Source organism: Manis javanica, chromosome 2 (genome assembly GCF_040802235.1).
Source record: "Manis javanica isolate MJ-LG chromosome 2, MJ_LKY, whole genome shotgun sequence".
NCBI lineage: Eukaryota > Metazoa > Chordata > Mammalia > Pholidota > Manidae > Manis > Manis javanica.
The window spans coordinates 10,961,430-10,979,923 of NC_133157.1; the positions used below are offsets into that span (position 1 = coordinate 10,961,430).

The 18,494-nt window shown below is 41.2% G+C and overlaps 1 protein-coding gene across 12 annotated transcripts in view; it reads left to right on the forward strand.

Annotated features, from left to right (window-relative positions):
• DENND1A (DENN domain containing 1A) overlaps window positions 1-18,494 on the forward strand; it is a 538,445-nt gene that overhangs the window by 329,361 nt on the left and 190,590 nt on the right. For all 12 annotated transcript variants that reach the window (XM_073224730.1, XM_073224762.1, XM_073224757.1 and 9 more), the window contains one exon: window positions 13,385-13,430. In XM_073224730.1, the coding sequence (XP_073080831.1) occupies window positions 13,385-13,430 (46 nt within the window). The remainder of the gene's footprint in view (window positions 1-13,384; window positions 13,431-18,494) is intronic.

An 18,494-nucleotide genomic window follows, 5' to 3' on the forward strand; every position in this document is an offset into this window, starting at 1 on the left:
AAAAAAAAAAATCAGTGTTTATTCTAGTCAGTTCTTTCCAGCTTCCATCTCAGGTGCCAGCCCTCCTTTCTTGTTTGCTTAGAGGATTTATTAGCTGTATTACTCTTTCCTGCGGAAGCTGACCTGAGGTTCTCTTTTCAACTTCCTGTCCAACTCCAGCACTCTGAAGAGCTGTGTCACCAGCCCAACTGAGAACAGTGATGCTGGCAAGCCTGAGAACGGAAGACTCGGCCAGGCAGGCTGCTAAGCCCCCGTCACCCCAAATTTCCACCCCAAAAAAATCAAACTTAAGACTTGCATCTTTCAGAGTGTGAATGGGTTTTGTGATTAGGCCCCAGTTTGGAAATTTCTGTTTAGGTGATAGCAGTCACTCTCCTGGTCTCTTGTTTTCATGAAAGAACTTTCTGACATTTGACCAAAGGATGATTTCAGGCCAGTGGGTAATGGTATCTGTTTATTAACTGCAAGATGTAAGAGTGATGAAATACCAGACTCCAAGATAAAAAGCAAATCCTCCATTCAAGGCTTGAGTTGGTCACCTTCAGTCGGCTACCACTGCTTTGGTCAAAAACTATAAATGTCAGGAAATCTGAGTCAATGCTAACTTTATTGTGCTTGGTGACTTTCCCCACCGTTGGGTTTAATTCTTGGTGGTAAGAGCCAGCAGGGATAACTAGCATTTTAAGTCAAGTGCTAGGAGCCTGAAACATGTAAATTTGAAGGAGGTTTGTTCCTCTGCAGATGATTTAAATGTTAAGTACGTCCCCATGCAGGGATACACGAAATGGAATCTGAAAACTATTATCTTCTGTAGAAATGAACTCTCAATTTACTCACTGCACAGGAAGGGCAGATTCTAGTCATTTTCACTGCCAGCAGGTGCCCTTTCTATGCATAATAGACTTCGCAAGTGTAATTAACACATGAGGACCACTGCTGCCAGTTTTTCTTCAGGTACATGCTGCTAGGAGTTTTCAGGACAACAGTGTAGGCTGTAAGAGCTTTTTACATTGCACTTGAAGATGAGGTGTTCATTGACTCGTGGACAAAGACATGTTAAATGGGACTGAGCTCAGACCCTGTTGTTGGTATCTCAAGTCATGGTCCTTGGGACCAGAGAGCCCAAGAGCAATAATTCAGCCTTTAGTAGAACAGAGCCAGTAGAGCAGAGCTCTGGGATGCAGTGAATACATGGAAAGTATGACGCAGAAAACCCTGTAATTATGTGGAATACTCTAATTGCACATTCACAAATACAGCAACCAATTATCTGAGTTAACTTTAATTAGAGCTATAATCACAGATTTTAATTATCTGAATAAATCAGTTTAGTACAAATGGTCTGCCCTAAATATTTCCCAAATTAATTTTTTCAAGTCCCTTCCCATTTTGGGAGAGAGTGGTAGAGAAAGTGCCTAGGCTTTGGATTCAGACAGATCTGGGTTCCAATCTCAGTTTCATCTCTTGTTAGCTGTGTGACCATTAAAAAATTTATTTTACCCCTCTGATCTGCGATTTCTTTTTCTGTAAAATGGACTTAACTTATTTACTTTGAAGAGTGGGTTTAGGAATTAAGAGATACTGATTGTCAAGTGGCACATGAGGGCTGTTAGTAAATGGTGGGTGCTCTTATCATAGTTTTTATTAACATGGGACATGGATTTTGGTTTCCAGTAGGTATAACACACATCAAACGTTACTCTTGCTTATGTTGTCTTGGGAGCTCAGGGAAAAACTTTATAATTCATCTTGTCTTTTTACCCCTTAGCCTAATTTTATTTTTATTTTTTTTATTTAACTTGAGTTATTGTATGGTTGTTTTCATTTACAGCTGTGGCATAAGAATGAAAAGAAGAGAAACAAAAGCAGATGGTAGAGAAAACTAAAGGAGTAAGACATTTCCAGCCCTCATAAATATTTAAAAACATGTGCTGCTGGTTCCTTTCTACTTTAGATCTGTACCATTCTCTTGCCATTGAAAGTAAAAATGAGACTGTTCCCTACCTTGGCTGATGGCAGCCCTGACCTTGGCCAGTGTTGGGAGAAGACTCTTCTCATTTCTGGGACAAAAGGATTAACTTGCTGATGAGAATCAGCATTCTCTTTCATTATAATAATCACCATCTATTGAGTACAGTGTGTGTCAAGCTCCTTATAAATAAACATTATTGCAAATCTTCAAAATCAAGCTGTATGCTCAGAGATGTTTAGTGACTTACCCACTGTCACATAGTTAAATGATAGAGCCTACACTTGAAATCCAAGGGCATCTGATACTAAAGCTGTCCTTACTAATATTCTCCAAGTGGTAGGGAATAAGTTGTACCTACCTGTCATCAAGGTTTCATGAAAAACTTCTTCACCTAGGTTTCTTGATGACTTGCTAGTTATAGACTTATGTTATCATTGGTTAATTATTCATTCAGCAAGTATTTATAGAGTGCTTACTATGTACCAGGCACTATGCTAATTTAATGTTGCTAATAAAAGGTCCCAGTAGAAGCCATATGGTATTTCCCATGTGAGTTCTTTTTCTCCCTTATACCCTCCAAAGTAGTCCTAAATAAGGACCACAAATCAATTCCCAATTTGAATTGTATGTTTGGATTATTCTGGACAGTTGTTAACATACCTTTGTAATTCCTAAGTATTTCCAGAGCAGACCAGGACAAGTTCATGTTTTCCCCCAGAGGCCAGCCAGATCAAGAGCCAAGTTACTAGCTGGCTCCTGGTTCTCTCTGAGGGCATGGTTGAACCGAAAAATTAAATCAGATATGTAAATTAAGGTTTGGACTTTTCATTTGTCTTTGTAAAATATGTTGTATTTTCAGGGGTCTCTGGAAACCATTCTTCCATTCAGAGTGGGCATACTCAGATTCTCTGTGAGAGAGACTAGTTTTCGGTTCCTTAGCTGTACTGCTTCAGTACTGATTCGGTAGGTTTGGAGCCAATGTCACATGCTGCATCATGTATTCCATTTAGGATTTTTAGCAAGCAGTCTGAAGTATGCCTGGTGGCAGGGAGCACAGTCCATGCAGGCGACGGAGCATCAGTCTGGATGCAGCTGTGAAGTGACACCTGGATGATCAGAGCTGGGTCCATTCTAATCTCTGTCTGCATTGATGCCGTGAAATTTTACATAGGGAATACACTAATGCTAAAGTAAATAGGATTGTTTATATTCTTGGTGGCAGAAATAGAAATCGGTGAAGTGTGGTGTGGTAGAAATAGAAAAACCTGGCTTTGGTTCTGGCTTCTCCATTTACTAGCTTTGAGATCACTGAATCTCTGAGCCTACTTTCTCTTCTGTCAAACATGAAGAGTAGTTACTATAGACACAAAACAGGTGCTTCATTAAGTAGTAGATACTATTTTTTTGTTTTTAATAACTATATATGTATTTATAGTCAATAATGTGCACATATATTTAAGTGACCCAACAATGTCAGTTGAAATTCACAACAACCAGGTTAAGATGAAAGTGGATTAGGTAGATGTCTGTGACTAAAATTCTCTTAACATATGTTGAAGTCTGAGCTATGTAGATTTTGTTAATGATTGAATTCCAACAAGTAAGCAGAAACTGTATTATTTCCATTTTGCAGCAATTATTTTTTTGAGTGCCTGCTATGTCTCTGGCATCACGCATAGAAAAGTAGGAGCTTATAGATGGTTCTGGATCTAAGAACACACCACTCCACAAAAGAACTCAGATGCCCAGGCAAGAATGGCAGAACAGAGATTTTTTTTTTAAGCTAAAAAGCAGCAAAGGAGCAAGACAGGTCCAGTGCTTGGGGGTGGAACCACTGCAGCAGGAGAGGTAGGAGAGGACAAGGACCAGGATTTCAGCTTCAGACAGAAGAACAAGGGAGCGTGGGTCCATGGTGGGCCTAACGGTTTAGGAAGGTGTCCAATGTGTGTTGGCTGAACAGAGGAGAATTATAGATTTCTAGGTAAATCCCTTAGTAAGAGTTGACTGAGCTAAACCCTGAGATGAGTAGAAGAAAAGAGTTCAGGGTGGAAGTCAAAGTTCTGAGTACAAATCTGGGTCAGGTCCTACTGAACATACGTCTGAGTGAGTCACAGAAATCTCTCTGAGACTCAAGTTTCCTCATCCATAGGAACAAAGCTAAAAATATAGTTCTCCATAAAGAGCCTGGCATCAAGGAGACACCTAAAAAGAAGTTGTTGGCCTACCCTGAGATGCACCTCATTTCCTTCAGCAGCACCCAAAACCAAAAATGCAAAGAGCCTTTGGAGGAAGCTCTGGACAGTTTCTGAGTAAATTGTCTTCCTGGTGGAAAAATAGGAGAGAGGAGAGACTGGGCTCTTGCCATTATTTATGCTGTAGATCTCATAGGAATTTCTACTGTAGGTTCTATAGGAAAACTATCTTTTCAAGTTCTCCATTTGTTTTGTTTTACTTGGAATGTAATTCTTAATGTCATAAAATTCAGTGGATTTAAAAGTGTACTACAATTCATTGCATTTTTGTATATTCACAGGTTGTGCAACCATCACCACTAATTCGAGATTCATTCAACTTTTAAGACATTCTTTATTGCTGCAAGATAATTTATCCTTATTAAAAACACTTTTAGCCTTTCAAAAGTATGTACAGCAAAAATCAAATGTTTTATTAAAAGGAGTAGTCTGTGTAGATGATTGGCCTCAGACCCTTAATCTGGCCCTTCTGAGTTGCCCCTGATGACACAGATGCTAGGAGTGTAGTGGGACAGCTCTCATCCAGCCTTGGTAATGACATTCCCACCTGTCTCCAATGGTGCTGAGACTTGCAGGATTAGAGAAGACACAGTGTCCCTTTACCATGGGAATGACCATTCCTCCGTTGGGGATGGTGGTTGTCAGCTTGCCTACCCACTCTTTGGGGAGTTCTCCTGACTTGTAGCCTATCCAGCCTGATGCCCTCCCAGTCCCTCTCCAGCTGTCTGACATGGTAGGGGCAACACAGCCTGCCTTCCTTGCTGTAGTGTCTGACTAGCCTCCATAAGACACGGCTGGCTCTAACCTCTACTTATATGACCAAGCCTTGGTCTTGTTTTCCATTTCTTGTGACATTCTGTATGTTCCTCAGTTCTTATTGACCTGGAGCTTGTCTTGAACCCAACACTTAGGGAACTTCTATGGCATAGAAAGACATTCTAGTTATGTTTCTGGTCACCTGTAGAGCAGGAGCCACAGACCATGTAATGCCATTGTCACAGAAGCTTCAGCGGTAAGGAATTTACTTTGTGGCAGGACATTGGGGTAAATGTCCCTGCCGCTTTCAGTCGATGGCACAAGGGAAAATATATAATGCATCAGTACAGTGCTAGGCAGAGTAATCTGAGCTCAGAGCAAATGTGGGTTTGTTTTCTCTGTGAAACAGTTGAAAGACTGGGTGGCTAGGCTGAAAAGCTCATTGTGTTCTATGCATCTTAGCATGTGACATATCTTAGTCTTAGAAAAAGCAAAAAGAGAAAATCTTTTTCTTTTATTACTGGTTCATTCAACTTTTACACTGTTTTGGTTACTTTCTCTTGATTTATTTATCCATAACTCTTTTCTTCCCATTTCTTCTTTACCTCATTCATTCCTGAATTTCTGCAGGGGTCTCATGGGCTCACAACCTAAGACTTCCCTTTTACAATTAGCTGTAGACATTACGGTTCTCAGTGAACTCTCTGGGGCAATAGAGAGCCCTGTCTCCTGACCTTTCCTCTGTGATTAGCTTTTCCTGCTGCAGTGGTCTTAGCAATGGAGGTCTTCCTGGTGTTTTCAAAGTCTGTCTCCTTCTGGTGGACTGAGGAGGCACAAAAGGGTGGACTGCTCCAGGCTTTGATGCTGACCTTTCCAGGTTTTCATCCCAGCGTTATCTCTGTAACTTGTGTGTTCGCTTTGGTTGGGTTCAGTAGCTTGGAGCTCGAGGAGGCATGTCCCCCAACCCCCACGGTTACCCCTGGAACCCGCAGGGCCACATTCAGAGGGGCACTGTCCTGCCTCTCCCTGCTTTCACCCAGCAGCCCCAGTAATACACATGTCTCGCATTAGCAGACTGTCTCCAGTGCCCAGTACTGTGTTCTCTGAGCTCCACTGTTGGGAGGCCTGTGATCTGGCTGCCAAAACCACAAATGGAAACTAGGCTGCCTCTCCCTCCTCTCCCAGGCTGCAATTGCTCTTGTCCTCTCACAGACCCTCATGCTCTGCTATTACTCATAAATCAGAAAGGGGTGGGTGGAAACTGGGCAAGAAGTTATATACCTTTTCCTCTAAGAAGACCTTGATTAACTCATGGCATTCATACCCCTTCTACTTTTCATTCAAACTCTATTTTCTGCCTTTTACCAGCTGTGACCTTTGTTGAGTCACTTAACCTCTTTGAGCCATAGGTTCCTCTGTAAATTATGAGATCAGCCTTTCAAGATTGCTTCAAGGATGAAATGAGGTCACCTTAGGTCCACCCCAGCAGCACCCTGTGAGCCTCCTTGCAGCAGCCTAAAGGCATACAATAATACTCTTATTTAACATCTGCTATTAACAGCAAGCTCTGAATGGGCAGGGACCAGAAACAATTTTTCTCTCTTCTCTCCCCAGCCCAACATGGTACCTGATACATATTAGGGTTTGTTGATTGACCAGCATGTGGAAAACACTGAGCACATAATAAGTGCACCATAAAATATTAGTTTTCTCTCTTCCCCTCCCCAGTTGGCTCTTTAAATTCAGTTACTGAGTGACTAGTTAGCTTTTCTCTATAGACATCACAAATCACATTAAAATACCACTTCCCTCTTTTCCTACTTTTCTTGCTGTGCTCAACATATTCATGTAAACTACCTTAAATCCTGTTTAGAACAAAAAAGAGTATCCGTTTATTTAAGTTAGGCCAACATGGTTTTGTTCTGGCTGTGAAGTGTCCACTTGCTATTTTTCAGTTATAATTATCAAATAACCTTTTTTTTTGGTAAGTGTAGCATAATGGTTAAGGGAAGTTAATACTAAGCAAGAGTAGAATAAGAGACTTCAAAGTAGAAGGATTTGAGCTGGAATTATCATTAACCGTGACCATGGGCAAGTTTCTGGAGAATCCTTTTTTTAATCTATAAAATGGATGGTATAAATTAATTAAAAGCCTCCTGCACAGCCCTTGGTATTTGATGTGCTCTCATACACAACAGCTCTTGCCGACTCTACTCTCCCATGCTCTGCACACGGGGACTCTGGGAAACAGGAAACAGAGTTCAGTGCTTCTGTGACTGCCGATCTAGAATATCCATGTAAATTAACCCTTATGACTGAGGCAACCCAGAGAAAACCCTCTAAAGAGGGAGGTGTTAGCAACCACTAAAGTGATCTGAGAAGTATGCTTGATGGGCAGTACAGGTTCAGTAAGAGTTGAAGAGAGTGACTGAGACCCACGGGGACCCCGTGTGACTAAGAGCTCAGAGGCAAGTCTGGAACAAGAGGATTACAGTGGTGAGGTGAGGTGGGGAGGGGGTGTTGGGACAGAATGTGCAGGGGCCTGGGACTTGGCACAGCTGCTGGCTGGCCCACAGAGAGCAGATTAGAGCAATCTCCTAATCTCCTTCCACTGGCTGTACCAATGCTGGTTTCCCAGGAAACAATAAACTTGTTTTTAGCTTAGCATAGTGGACTTGGCTTCTAGTCTCCATGCTGCCATTTACTAGCTGCATGACCTGAGTGAGTGGCTTAGCTTTTCAGCCTTCGTTTCTTCATCTCTAAAATGGTAGTAATAATATACCTACCTCACGCTGTTGTGAGGATCCAGAGAAAATGCCTGTCGAGCCATTAGTCTATTGTCGGCCCTGGGCAGGTGTGCAGTTACTGCAGCTGCTCTCACTGGCTCCCTGTGCAACACCACCATTATATCCGCCTGTAGACCATCTATCTGGTCACTGTCAGTTAAGACCAACGCTATGATTATTTGTGTTGTCAAGCAAGATGTGTTGTGTGGCCTTTGTGCTCCTTTTCTCCTTCTCTTGTCCTTTAACCTAAAAGTGCCAGGCCTTGTTATTTCAGAGCAGAATTTAAAACTAAAACAAGCTGTGCTTATAGTTTTGTTTCTTTTCAAAGAAAAAGAAAGAAAGAAAAGCTCAAATGATTAAGACCTCTTTCTCAGTTTTCCTTTCCTTTAAAAATAGTGAACTGAGGAAAGACTTGTGAATTCCCCTTTGCCTGCCAGGGCATTTGGTTAAGGAGGTGTGTGTCTCCGAGAAGTGAGATAGGTATTGTCGTGTGTAAATTTTAATGCTGACTATGCATTTACATGGGGGGAAGAAAAGAAAAACAGTGGGCCTTTCAAACCCCTAGGCAGCGCTCTGCTAGTTCCTTCCTGAGGTCAAAGAGGTGTTGCTCACCTGGGGCTAGGGGTCTCCTGCCTCTCCCCTCCCCTCTCTTTCCCCTTTGTTTTGGGAAGCTGTATTTTATGTATTTGAGCAGCCAGTGTTCTCACCTGACTCTTTTCCAATTAGTTGCAGCTCACCTCAGGGGAACATAATTAAGAGGGCTCTGGTTGTCTGGGAGCAGGAATGAAACCCTTTGTGAAGGAGCAGTAATAAGGAGCAGGGACCACAGGACTGTGAGCGAGTCTGCAGTATCCATCTTCATGCCTCTTCCTTGGTAGGAATGAGCTCATGCTGTAGGACTTACTGTAAGAGCAGTACTCTGCATTTCAGGCCTGGAGTTTGTTAGAAGATGGGGTGGTAACCCTCAGTATACCAGCACTCCTCTCCTTCAGGCTTCAGTACCAAGTACTCACTGTGGGACAGCAGGGCACAGCATGGGCTTCCAGTTCAAGGCTTTGAATTTGAATTACAGCTTCACTGTTTACTAGTTGTGTGACCTTGGGCGAGTTACTTCACCTTTCTGAGCCTGTTTCCCTATGTTGCGGAGTTGCCTTGAGGATTATGTGTAAGTAATAAAGCAAAGCAGCTACATTATAGTGGCTCAATAAATACTAGTTTCTTTCCCCCGTAAGAGGTTACAAACTAAGCAAACCTTTCAGTAAAGGTCATTACATTGTCACTGCTGTGACACCAGCAACAGAACCTCTTTCCTCTTCAGGGAAAGAAAGAATAATTTTTACTCTTCCAGCATGTAACTGGTGAAGTCTGGTAATCTAACAATTCCTGGAGAACAGAGGCCTAGTACAGACACACCCTGTTCTGCTATTCAGAGGAGCTCAATGATATCCGCAGTCACTGTCTGCCACAGGGCAGTTGTGACACAGTTGTCAGGTCTGCCTGTCCATGAACTTGGTCCTAGCTGTCAATATTATCTTGCTCTGACTTAATTATATGTATTGTTGGTTCTGCACATGTTGTGTCTAATTGCCATTTAAAGTATCTTCAAAATCGCACTCAGATTCAGCATTGAAATGGAAAATCATTATGAAATGCTGAAAGGAGCCAAGAGCAGAGAAGCATGGTGTTTGTTTGCTATTAGTGAAACAGATATTTGCACTGATATTTTCTTGGAAAGCAACTAACAGTTCTCTCTGGGACGTAATATAGGAAGATAGCTTCTAAGTGAAGTTTTGTTAGTTTTGTGACTAAGATACCCATGGAAAAACATGGACATTGATGACTTTGGATTAGGAAACGATTCAGATAAGTTGGACTCTGAATGTGAAGAAGTTCTTAAGGAATAGCTTAACCAATTAATTTTGTTAATTTCCCTTTTAATGTATGCCCTACAGTGATAAGTAGTTTTTAAAGTCTGTCATTCTAAGTGAGAAGAAGGTAATGAATCATAGTTCTGTAGTGGCTTTTGCATTGTTGGTGGTACATAAATGAAGGGTAATGGTTGTCATCTGAAGAAAGGAACGAAACCATTCTTTGGGCATCAACGAAGGGGTCCAGTGACCTCAAGCCAGGGGCTCGAGGAGAACCCGTTTGGACACGATGTCTTCCTAAGCCTGCTGTGTGCTGCCCCTGTGCTGGGCGCTTCATGGGCAGCTCTACTCCTCGCAACGGTCCGTAAGGATCTCCACAGGGGCAGGGACTGCGCTTTCAGAAAGCATTTGCCAAGATACAACAAAAGATGTGAAAATAGTCCTGCTCTCTGACTTAGTAAGTCCACATTTGGGAATTCATGCACATCAAGTTGTTCATTTTCATTAAATGTTACTTACAGCAAATAATTGGAAGTGACTTAATGTCTAACTCTAGAAATAGAGTTCAGGAAATGATGGTACATCCATACTTGGTGGAATATTACACAGTTTTAATCACAAAGATTGTAAGTATAATAGGCAAAATGTTAATATAGCCAATGAAAAAAACAATTAAATATATGCACTCTAAAATTTCAAAGATATAAAAATGTTTGCTAATGTCAGCCAATACTGGAGGAGAATAATACAAAAATAAAGTAGTTAAGATAACGTGATCATGGGTGAGTGACCTCCCCACCCCCAAATTTTTTATTTATAATTAAAAACCAAATACGTTTCCAAAGAAAACAAGTCAGTAGCAGCAATAACTGTTAAGGTATATTGAGAATAGGAATTGTTTTCAGAGTCCACCTGAAATCACCCCGTTACATATTTGCTACATTGAGATGTTAAAGAGCCTGGGTTTCTCTGTTTCCACTTCTTCCTCCCCCCATTTGGAATTTGGAATTAGTGTATTTGCAGAGCAAAAATGCAGTAGACTCAGGGAAGTATTTGAGGCTTTGTGAGCAAATGATGACAATGTAAAAGGTATTTGTCCAAATTTGTATTCATACAAAACAGAGCTGCTGTGATTTCAGAATAAATGTGTTTTGAATATTTTCTAAATACAGAGCTGTTCCAGGCCTAACAATACTTGGCTAAGAAACTACATTTCTATGGTAAGCCATAATTACTCTTTGGTAAATTATTGGGCTTAAAAATAAAATGCCTTCCTCACGGTACCTGAAGAGTGAGCCCCAGCTTGTTCCCTTTGCATCTGTAGTCACTTGATAAGACTCCTTCCTCTCTTTCAGAGTATCCTTGATTCTTATTGCAGGACAAAAGGGCATGGCATTAAAATCTACAAATTTAAAATTCTAGAAAGTATTTCTTAATTCAGATAAGAACCTATAATTAAATTATACAGAGGCTTTTGCACTACGTATTTATTATTTTCACCTTTTTCTCATAGTTATTTGAATGTCTTTTTCTGTATGTTAACTAATTTGTTGAAATTTCAGTTCTGAATTTCTAATGAAAACTCAGGTCATTTGTCAGTTACATGATTAAAGGTAGGAGCTGGAAAGGTTGATAAGATTTGGTTAAATATTATAGATTTGAGATTTTCTCCCTTCTCTGTATTAGGCTGTGCTTCTGGACACAGTCGTAAGTGGCCGTTTAGGGGGATTCTGTGCGCCTCCTGCTCCTTTCATTACATCAGGCAAGGTTCCGCTAGATGAGATATTGGCAGTCTTAAGACTTCCTGCCCGGGTTCAGACTTTGTATTTTTGACATTGAAGCTGTCGTGTTCCTGAAGCTACTTAATTAGAAACACATTCATTTCAGTATACACTGGAAAAAGCTTGGACAGCAGAGGCAGGCACACTGGGAAGTTTGAGCATTTGTGTAGCTGGCAGCTAAACTAATGGTTTACAGTTTAAGGGAAGAAAATATTATAGGGCATTTCCTTGCCCCTAGAAGCGAAGAGAAGCTGAATATGCACAGCAGATACCTTTTTTTAAAAGGAGAGAAGAAGAAAGAAAGAAAGAAAATAAAAGATAACTCCACTTTCACTGTAGTTGTGTGTATAATTCTTTCTTTGGCTATTATCAAATACAAAAGTCTTCTAGAAGAATAGTTCCCAAACTGTGCTGCTAATATTCAAGTCTGTTTTACAGGCTCCCAAGATATATGACTGCTGAGATCTGTAGTAAGGAGGACATTATATATTCTGGGGAAGGATTTTTGCTTGAAGAATTTTATTTGTTGAATGGTAATGAGGGAATTGTGCCCTTTCTTATTTTTAAATGTTTGAGCAATTTCAAAATGAACATCTGATGTTTAAAAACCTTCCTTGCCTGTCTGTTGCTTTCAGGATAAAGCTTAAACATCTCAGTGTTCAACTGGAAGCAAACCTCTCCTTTCTCATTTCTTACCACTCCTTGTTTCCCAAATCCCGTCCCCAAGAAAGTCATCCTTGTAGATCCACTTCCTGCAGCTTCCCCAGAGGAAGGGTATCTGGTCACCTCAGACTGAGCCAGGTATCTTTCTTCCAGGTTCATAAAATACCCATTATGCCTTTCAGAGGATGTGTCCCGTACTGGAGAGACACATGGAAAAACTGCCAATCGCTCTCTTCCTCCTGCTCCTTGACCTCCAAAATGTGTGTGGGAGGTAGGCCTGGGGATTTTAGGTTCAGTATTACAAGGTCAGTGTGGCGCAGAGGAAGACACTTATGAATCTTTCTAGGTCTGCTGCTAATTTTCTTTGTGACATCAGAAAAGAAATTTAAACTTTCTAGTTTAGGGCTCCTTCCTCTTCCGTATAATGGGGATAATACCTACTTTGTCAGGTTATTGTGTGGATTTGGGAAGATGAATTTGAAGTTACTCATATAATACCTGCCACATTTATCATCTGTAAGTAGTATTATAAATGGTAACGTGTGTCTGTATGTGCACATGCACACACACATACTCCTGAAACTAAAGGGAACCAATCCATAATGCCCAGGTTTCAAAACCTTTGCAGTTGGGTTCTCATCTCCTGCTCAGCCACTGAGTTAGGGAACCCATTGCCCTGTGAATGAAGCTGTTGAAAGGGGCTTTATGAATTGCGGTATCATCAGATGGCATGTGTGCAATCAGGGAGATGCTTGCTGGCAACTCTCCATGTACTTTGTCCAATCAGAACGGACAGTCAGATCAATCTCTTGATGGCAGAAGGAAACAGCAAATAAAAAATCATTCTTCTTTGAAACACATTATGCATTCTGTTTGACCTTGTTAACTGCTTTTTCTGTTGTAATCATGGCAATAATAGTTCCCATTTGTACCAAGAATTGTACTAATCACGCAGCATACATTTTCTTCCATTTTGATAGCAAGCAGCCAGTTTGACACCAGTATCCCATTTAAAGATAAGGCAACTGAGGCCTTGCAGTTGCATAGCTGCTGTCTCAGGACCAACACCAAGGTTGGGGCTCTTCCTACCACCCATGCTGCTTATAATGCTGCCTGCATTTTGAAATTCTTCTGAAGTTTCTAGGCTTGGGAACAAAATGTCATATTAGGATTTTTGTTGTGAAAGAAAATGTAACTGTGCATACGTTTATTAAAACAGTTTTTCTCCAAATAGTGAACCATCTGTAATTTTCTGTTGGAAGCAACAGACATTAAAGCAGCTGTGTGTCTCTGTTTCTCTTCACAGTGCTCCCATGCCCTACCTCATAGGAATCCATTTAAGTTTAATGGAGGTAAGTTGGCTCCTTTCCTCCCCAGATCTCTCTACTTCCAGTATTGCTTTGCTTTGTGACAGTGGAACAGACACAGTCTCCAGATTCACAGCTCTACACATGGGAACAGGTGGAAGCAGTACCTCACACCTGGTCTGTTCCCGGGGCACAGAGCTGAGCATTCAGCTAGACCCTTTCCACGGGCTTCTTGTTTCCAGCATTTTTCCACTTTGCATGGAGATTGTCAGTTTCCATGGGTGAGAGAGTGAGGCTTAAAGAGGCAGGAGCAAAGGGTTCTTCGAGGTTTTGAATGAGGAAGGGAAATGATTTGTCTTTCAAAATGATGGTGGTTCTAAATCACTACAACAGTATTATATTTTTCATTGTAGAACATGTGACATAAAATATATAAAGTATATTTATGCCTTTATTATATATGTAATTATATATACTGTATTCTAAGTATAAAGAGGAAGATTACAATTATCCACAACACCACATTCCAGATTCAACCACTGTTAGCATTTTATTATTCCTCCTAGTCTTTATGAATATACATTTTGTGTAAATGTGCATAATTGATATCTGTGTGTGTGTGTGTGTGTGTGTGTGTATATATATATATATATATATAATTGTATATCTTTATTTTACTTACTATGCAATGGAGATTTCTACATGTTTTTATCTAGTCTCAGTAGTAATTTTTAATTTGTTACCTGTCGTTTCACTGTTTGGATATACCACATCTTAACAATTTTCTTATTACTGTTGGACACTTAGGTTGGGATTTTTTTTTTTTTACTATTATAAATAGTAAAGTTTTTTTATTATGGATAATATTTTACTATTATAAATAACATTTCAGTGAACATCTTTATGCATAAGTCTTTATCCCCATTTTGATTTATTTCCTTAGCATAGAACCCCTAAAGTAGAAATACTTGGTAAAAGCTATAAATCTGATGCCAGATTGCTTTCTGCATGGCTGTACCAATTAGATAGCAATTCTTTTAAAGGACTTTTCTGTGCTTTTGTGTCATTGGTTTGTAGACATAAACCCTAAGCTTTTCTCTCTTTAGGAGAGAGCTTAAATTTGTACAAGAGCAAAATGAGATGGGAGGTGGGGGCCTTGCCTGTTTTGCACAGGAGATAAGCTCTCAGAGGGAAAATCTAAAGCCATGTCCGTCTGTGATGATGCCTTGCATGTCTCAGAGGAAGTGCTACTTCTCTTCTTCTGTTGCCTTCATTTCACGTCGACGAGGACCACCTGCTTCTTCACTAACTGTTGCGCACTGTGCTATTGTGCTTTCGAAAATGAAACAAGTTGGTTATCGAAAAACCTGTTTGTTTGACATTGAGAATCTTGATCAAAATAGACCACAGAAATCTGCTCAAATTTCTAATTTGACAGGACGGCCATGTGGCTCCTACATTCTGTTAACAGTTCCTCCTTGTCATCACCCAGCCCTGAGCACATACAGTACACAGTTTATGGACTATCTTGGATGGTGTATTTAGATCAGAGTGAAGAGATTTCTTCTGTGTTTTACCTTTGTTTGTCAAGTTTAGGGATGTATTCAGAGCTCTTGTGTGAAAAATTAAAAGTGAATGCTTTCTTATAGACCTTTCATGCCAATTGTTGTAGCATTTGAAACACTAATCTGAAGACCATTTGGTCTGTCGGAGCCCACAGCTCCTTCGGGCCTCTCCTCCTGCCTTCCAGGCTGCTCCAGAAAAGGGTGTCGAGACTCCTTTCATGCCCCTTTACCTGCAGGGTTATCTAAGATTTTAGTCCTAGCTTGCTTTTCTTCTCTACATGCTGTCTAGTCATCTTGTTTAAGGTTTTTTTGCTTCAGCTACCAAGGCCTTGTCAGACTCCCAGCCGTGATTCTACACTTGTGTGCCTCCCTCTGAACTTCAGGTCTGAAGTTTCAAGTGTCAATTGGACGTCACCTCAATGTACTCCAGATGTCTATAGTTCAGTCTTCCACAAACAATTTATTATCTACACACACACATAGAGCTGATCCACTCCCATTCCTCTGTTCCAGGTCCGTGTGAATGGCCCTGGCACCTGTGAAGGTACCAAAGTGGGGCACACTGAGTGGTGCCGCTTCCTCTTTGTTTCTCTAAATAGTCACCAGGTCTCTGACATGTGTCTCCCCCATTCCTTCCTCACTGCCTTCACTGCCATTTTTCTTTGCTTTCTTGAATTCTTACAAAGCCTTATTCATCTGATAAGAAAATGAAGGCCTCTTATGTTCCCAGCATTTCTCTATGTCATGGAGGTATGCAGGTGATACTAAAGTCAGTCTGTAGTCCTGGTGTCTAGTGGATTGCCTTCTACCTGGGCACTCTGCCTTCCAGTCTGTCTCTGCACAGCCCCTGAGCCCCACTTAGTCTCCCCGCTGCCACCAAGCCTTCGTCCTGTCACTGTCCCATGTCAGCCAGCGCTCTCACTGCTCCGAACCATCCCCATGCTCCCACACTTCTGCATGGCCAAGGCTGCCCTGGCCAAGTCCTCTCATTTTGTCTACTTCTCTCACTTAACTGTGCTGGTTGTCCTAGATGATAGCCATCTGCTTCCCTGTCCTTTCTCATTCATAGGAGCATGAGTTCTTTGGGAACAGGAGTGTGCTTCATTCACTGCAGGGTCCTCAGCACCTGACAGGATGACAGGCAGGTGATTTCAGAAAAGAAAGATTGAGTGAGTGCTTGGAAAGCTGGAATTCAGAACACATATAGGGCCCTCCAGTAGGCGTCACTGTTTCAGGGAACCCAGCAATGTAATTAAAGGTGGAGAGAGTACGTATTTTACTTTTTATATGATCATAAGTAATCTAAAACAAAGCCTTTTGTAGGTAAAACATGCAATACAAAATATGCATAAATTTTGAAGCTAACTTGGGAAAGTTTTGCTTTTGGGTGAGTGGATACACATCCACTCTCCTCAGCCCTTGAAGAGTCTTAAGTGAGAAGGTTCAAGAAGCACTAGCCAAGATAAATCTTAGTTTAGCCCTGTTAAGTGGCTGAATTTGGGAGGGGTTTGCCATACTGAACTCCTGGGTGGTTAGCACTGAAAGAAAAACAACAATACTGTAGTAATTGCCCCACTTTTGAAACAGCTGAGATACTTTCCAAACACAGTATCCTTCCCTGGGTTTGTTGGATAGCCATGAACTACCAAATCATGGACTTTAGCCTCCTAAACTCCTCCCATGAATTTCAGCTCAGATTCAGAGTGCCCTAGTCATTCTTTTTTATTGGGTTTATCTGGTTCTATTACCCCTGTCAAATGAGAGAAATGCTTCTCTGAGATTTCTTCCAGGCACTAGGGGTTGTAATGCCTGGGGAGGAGCTCATACCTAGGCCAGAGGGAAGCTTTCAGGAAGGAGCCAGGGAAGGCCCATCCTCTCACACACTAGTTTTCTTACTGGCAATTCAGCAAAAGGCTTATTTTTGACTGTCTTGTTATTTTTTTCTTGAAAGCTATAGGCACCTTATTATGCCTTTGCATATGTGCCAGAATTTTTTAAACTTCAAATGAATGTGGCAGATGTTCATAAAAGTTTAGAAAAAGCAACCATAGGAAGACTTTTTAACCATTTTTATGATACTCAAATTTGTTGCACAAAAAGAAATAGAAATTATAACCTAGTGTTCTCATTGCAAAAAGGTTATTTGGGGGAAAGACCTAATTATAGTCTTTACTCCCTTACAGGGGGCTCTTGCTGTTTGTTAAATGCTAACCTGGCCACCTTAAAGAACCCATCCTCCTTATAAAGTGACAGGTTTGTAGCTGATCATGATTCCTATCCCTCCTTCTTGCTTTTTTGTTTTCTCTAAGTTAGCTTGAGGCTAGTGGTAGGATAGCCAAGGATAGTGACATAGACTTAGCTGCTTCTTAGAATGATCATGTTAGCTGGCAGCTGGGAAATACCAAAACATGGCTAGATTTCACAGTACTGTTTCCTTTCATTCTCTAGACCTCAGTTCAGTTCAGGAGACATTTCTGCAGCCCCTCTTCTGTGCAATGTCTGGAAGCAGGTGCCAAGTCACGTCTGGTAGATGGTGTTTCTCCTATTTGATAAATGAAGAACTTCCTTTCCAAGCCTCACAAGCAATGCTTTGTGTCCAGGCCTCAGACTGACAGGAGGGATGTATGCAGAAGTTATTTTGTATCTTCCCTGGTGGAGGAATGGTCAGGAGGGAATCAAGGAAAGGTGATAGCAATGGTAACAATTTCAACGTATTAATGAAGTTCCACCTATGCACAGAGGCAGTGAAGTAATAGTGGTTAGAATGTGGACTCTGGATTCCGACTCCCTTGCTTTATGCTTATGTGATCTTGGGCAGGGTAAGTGACCTCTGAGCATTTGTTTTCTCACCTGTGAAATGAGAGCTTTGGCCATACTCCCTTGTAGGATTGTTGGGGGATCCAGTGAGATAATGCTTAGCACAGTGCCTGGCTTGTAAAGAGCTCACCAAAGGTTGACAACCATTGTTTTTATTGCCTCAATGGCCCTAAAGCCATTTAATTACGTTTACAAAGTTGATGGCTTGAAATTCTGTCTCCAGGGTCGTGGCCCTGATTCCCTAGGGAAGGAGAGTCTCAACAAAACTGGTTTGTACTTCCCCTCTTTCCTCCTGGTTTGCAGTGCTGGAGCCACTGTATCACATGGGGGTGGCACCTTTGCAGAATTTGATAAATACACTTTCAGTTCCCTGCTTGACCACTTCCCGGCTGTCGTAATTTCAGGCGTGATACTTTGTCTTTCTATATCTTACTTTCTTCATCTGTAGTAGTGTTTAGTACCTATTTCTTAGGGTACTAACGTATGTTAAAGGTTAAATAAATAAGTCCTGTGTGTGCCCAGCATATCCCAGTGTCTGGCCTGTTTTAGATGTGCAGCGTACATCCCCTGCTACAGTAATATTGTAATAGTCCTTCTGTATATTGAGCACTGCACTGTAGTAGAAGTTCCACATGAAGTGAGGAAGGTGCCATCATCTCTGCCTTCACAGAGTTTTTTCTAGAGCAGATGGCGACAAATAGAAAGTAATTGTACTGAATTTGGGGTG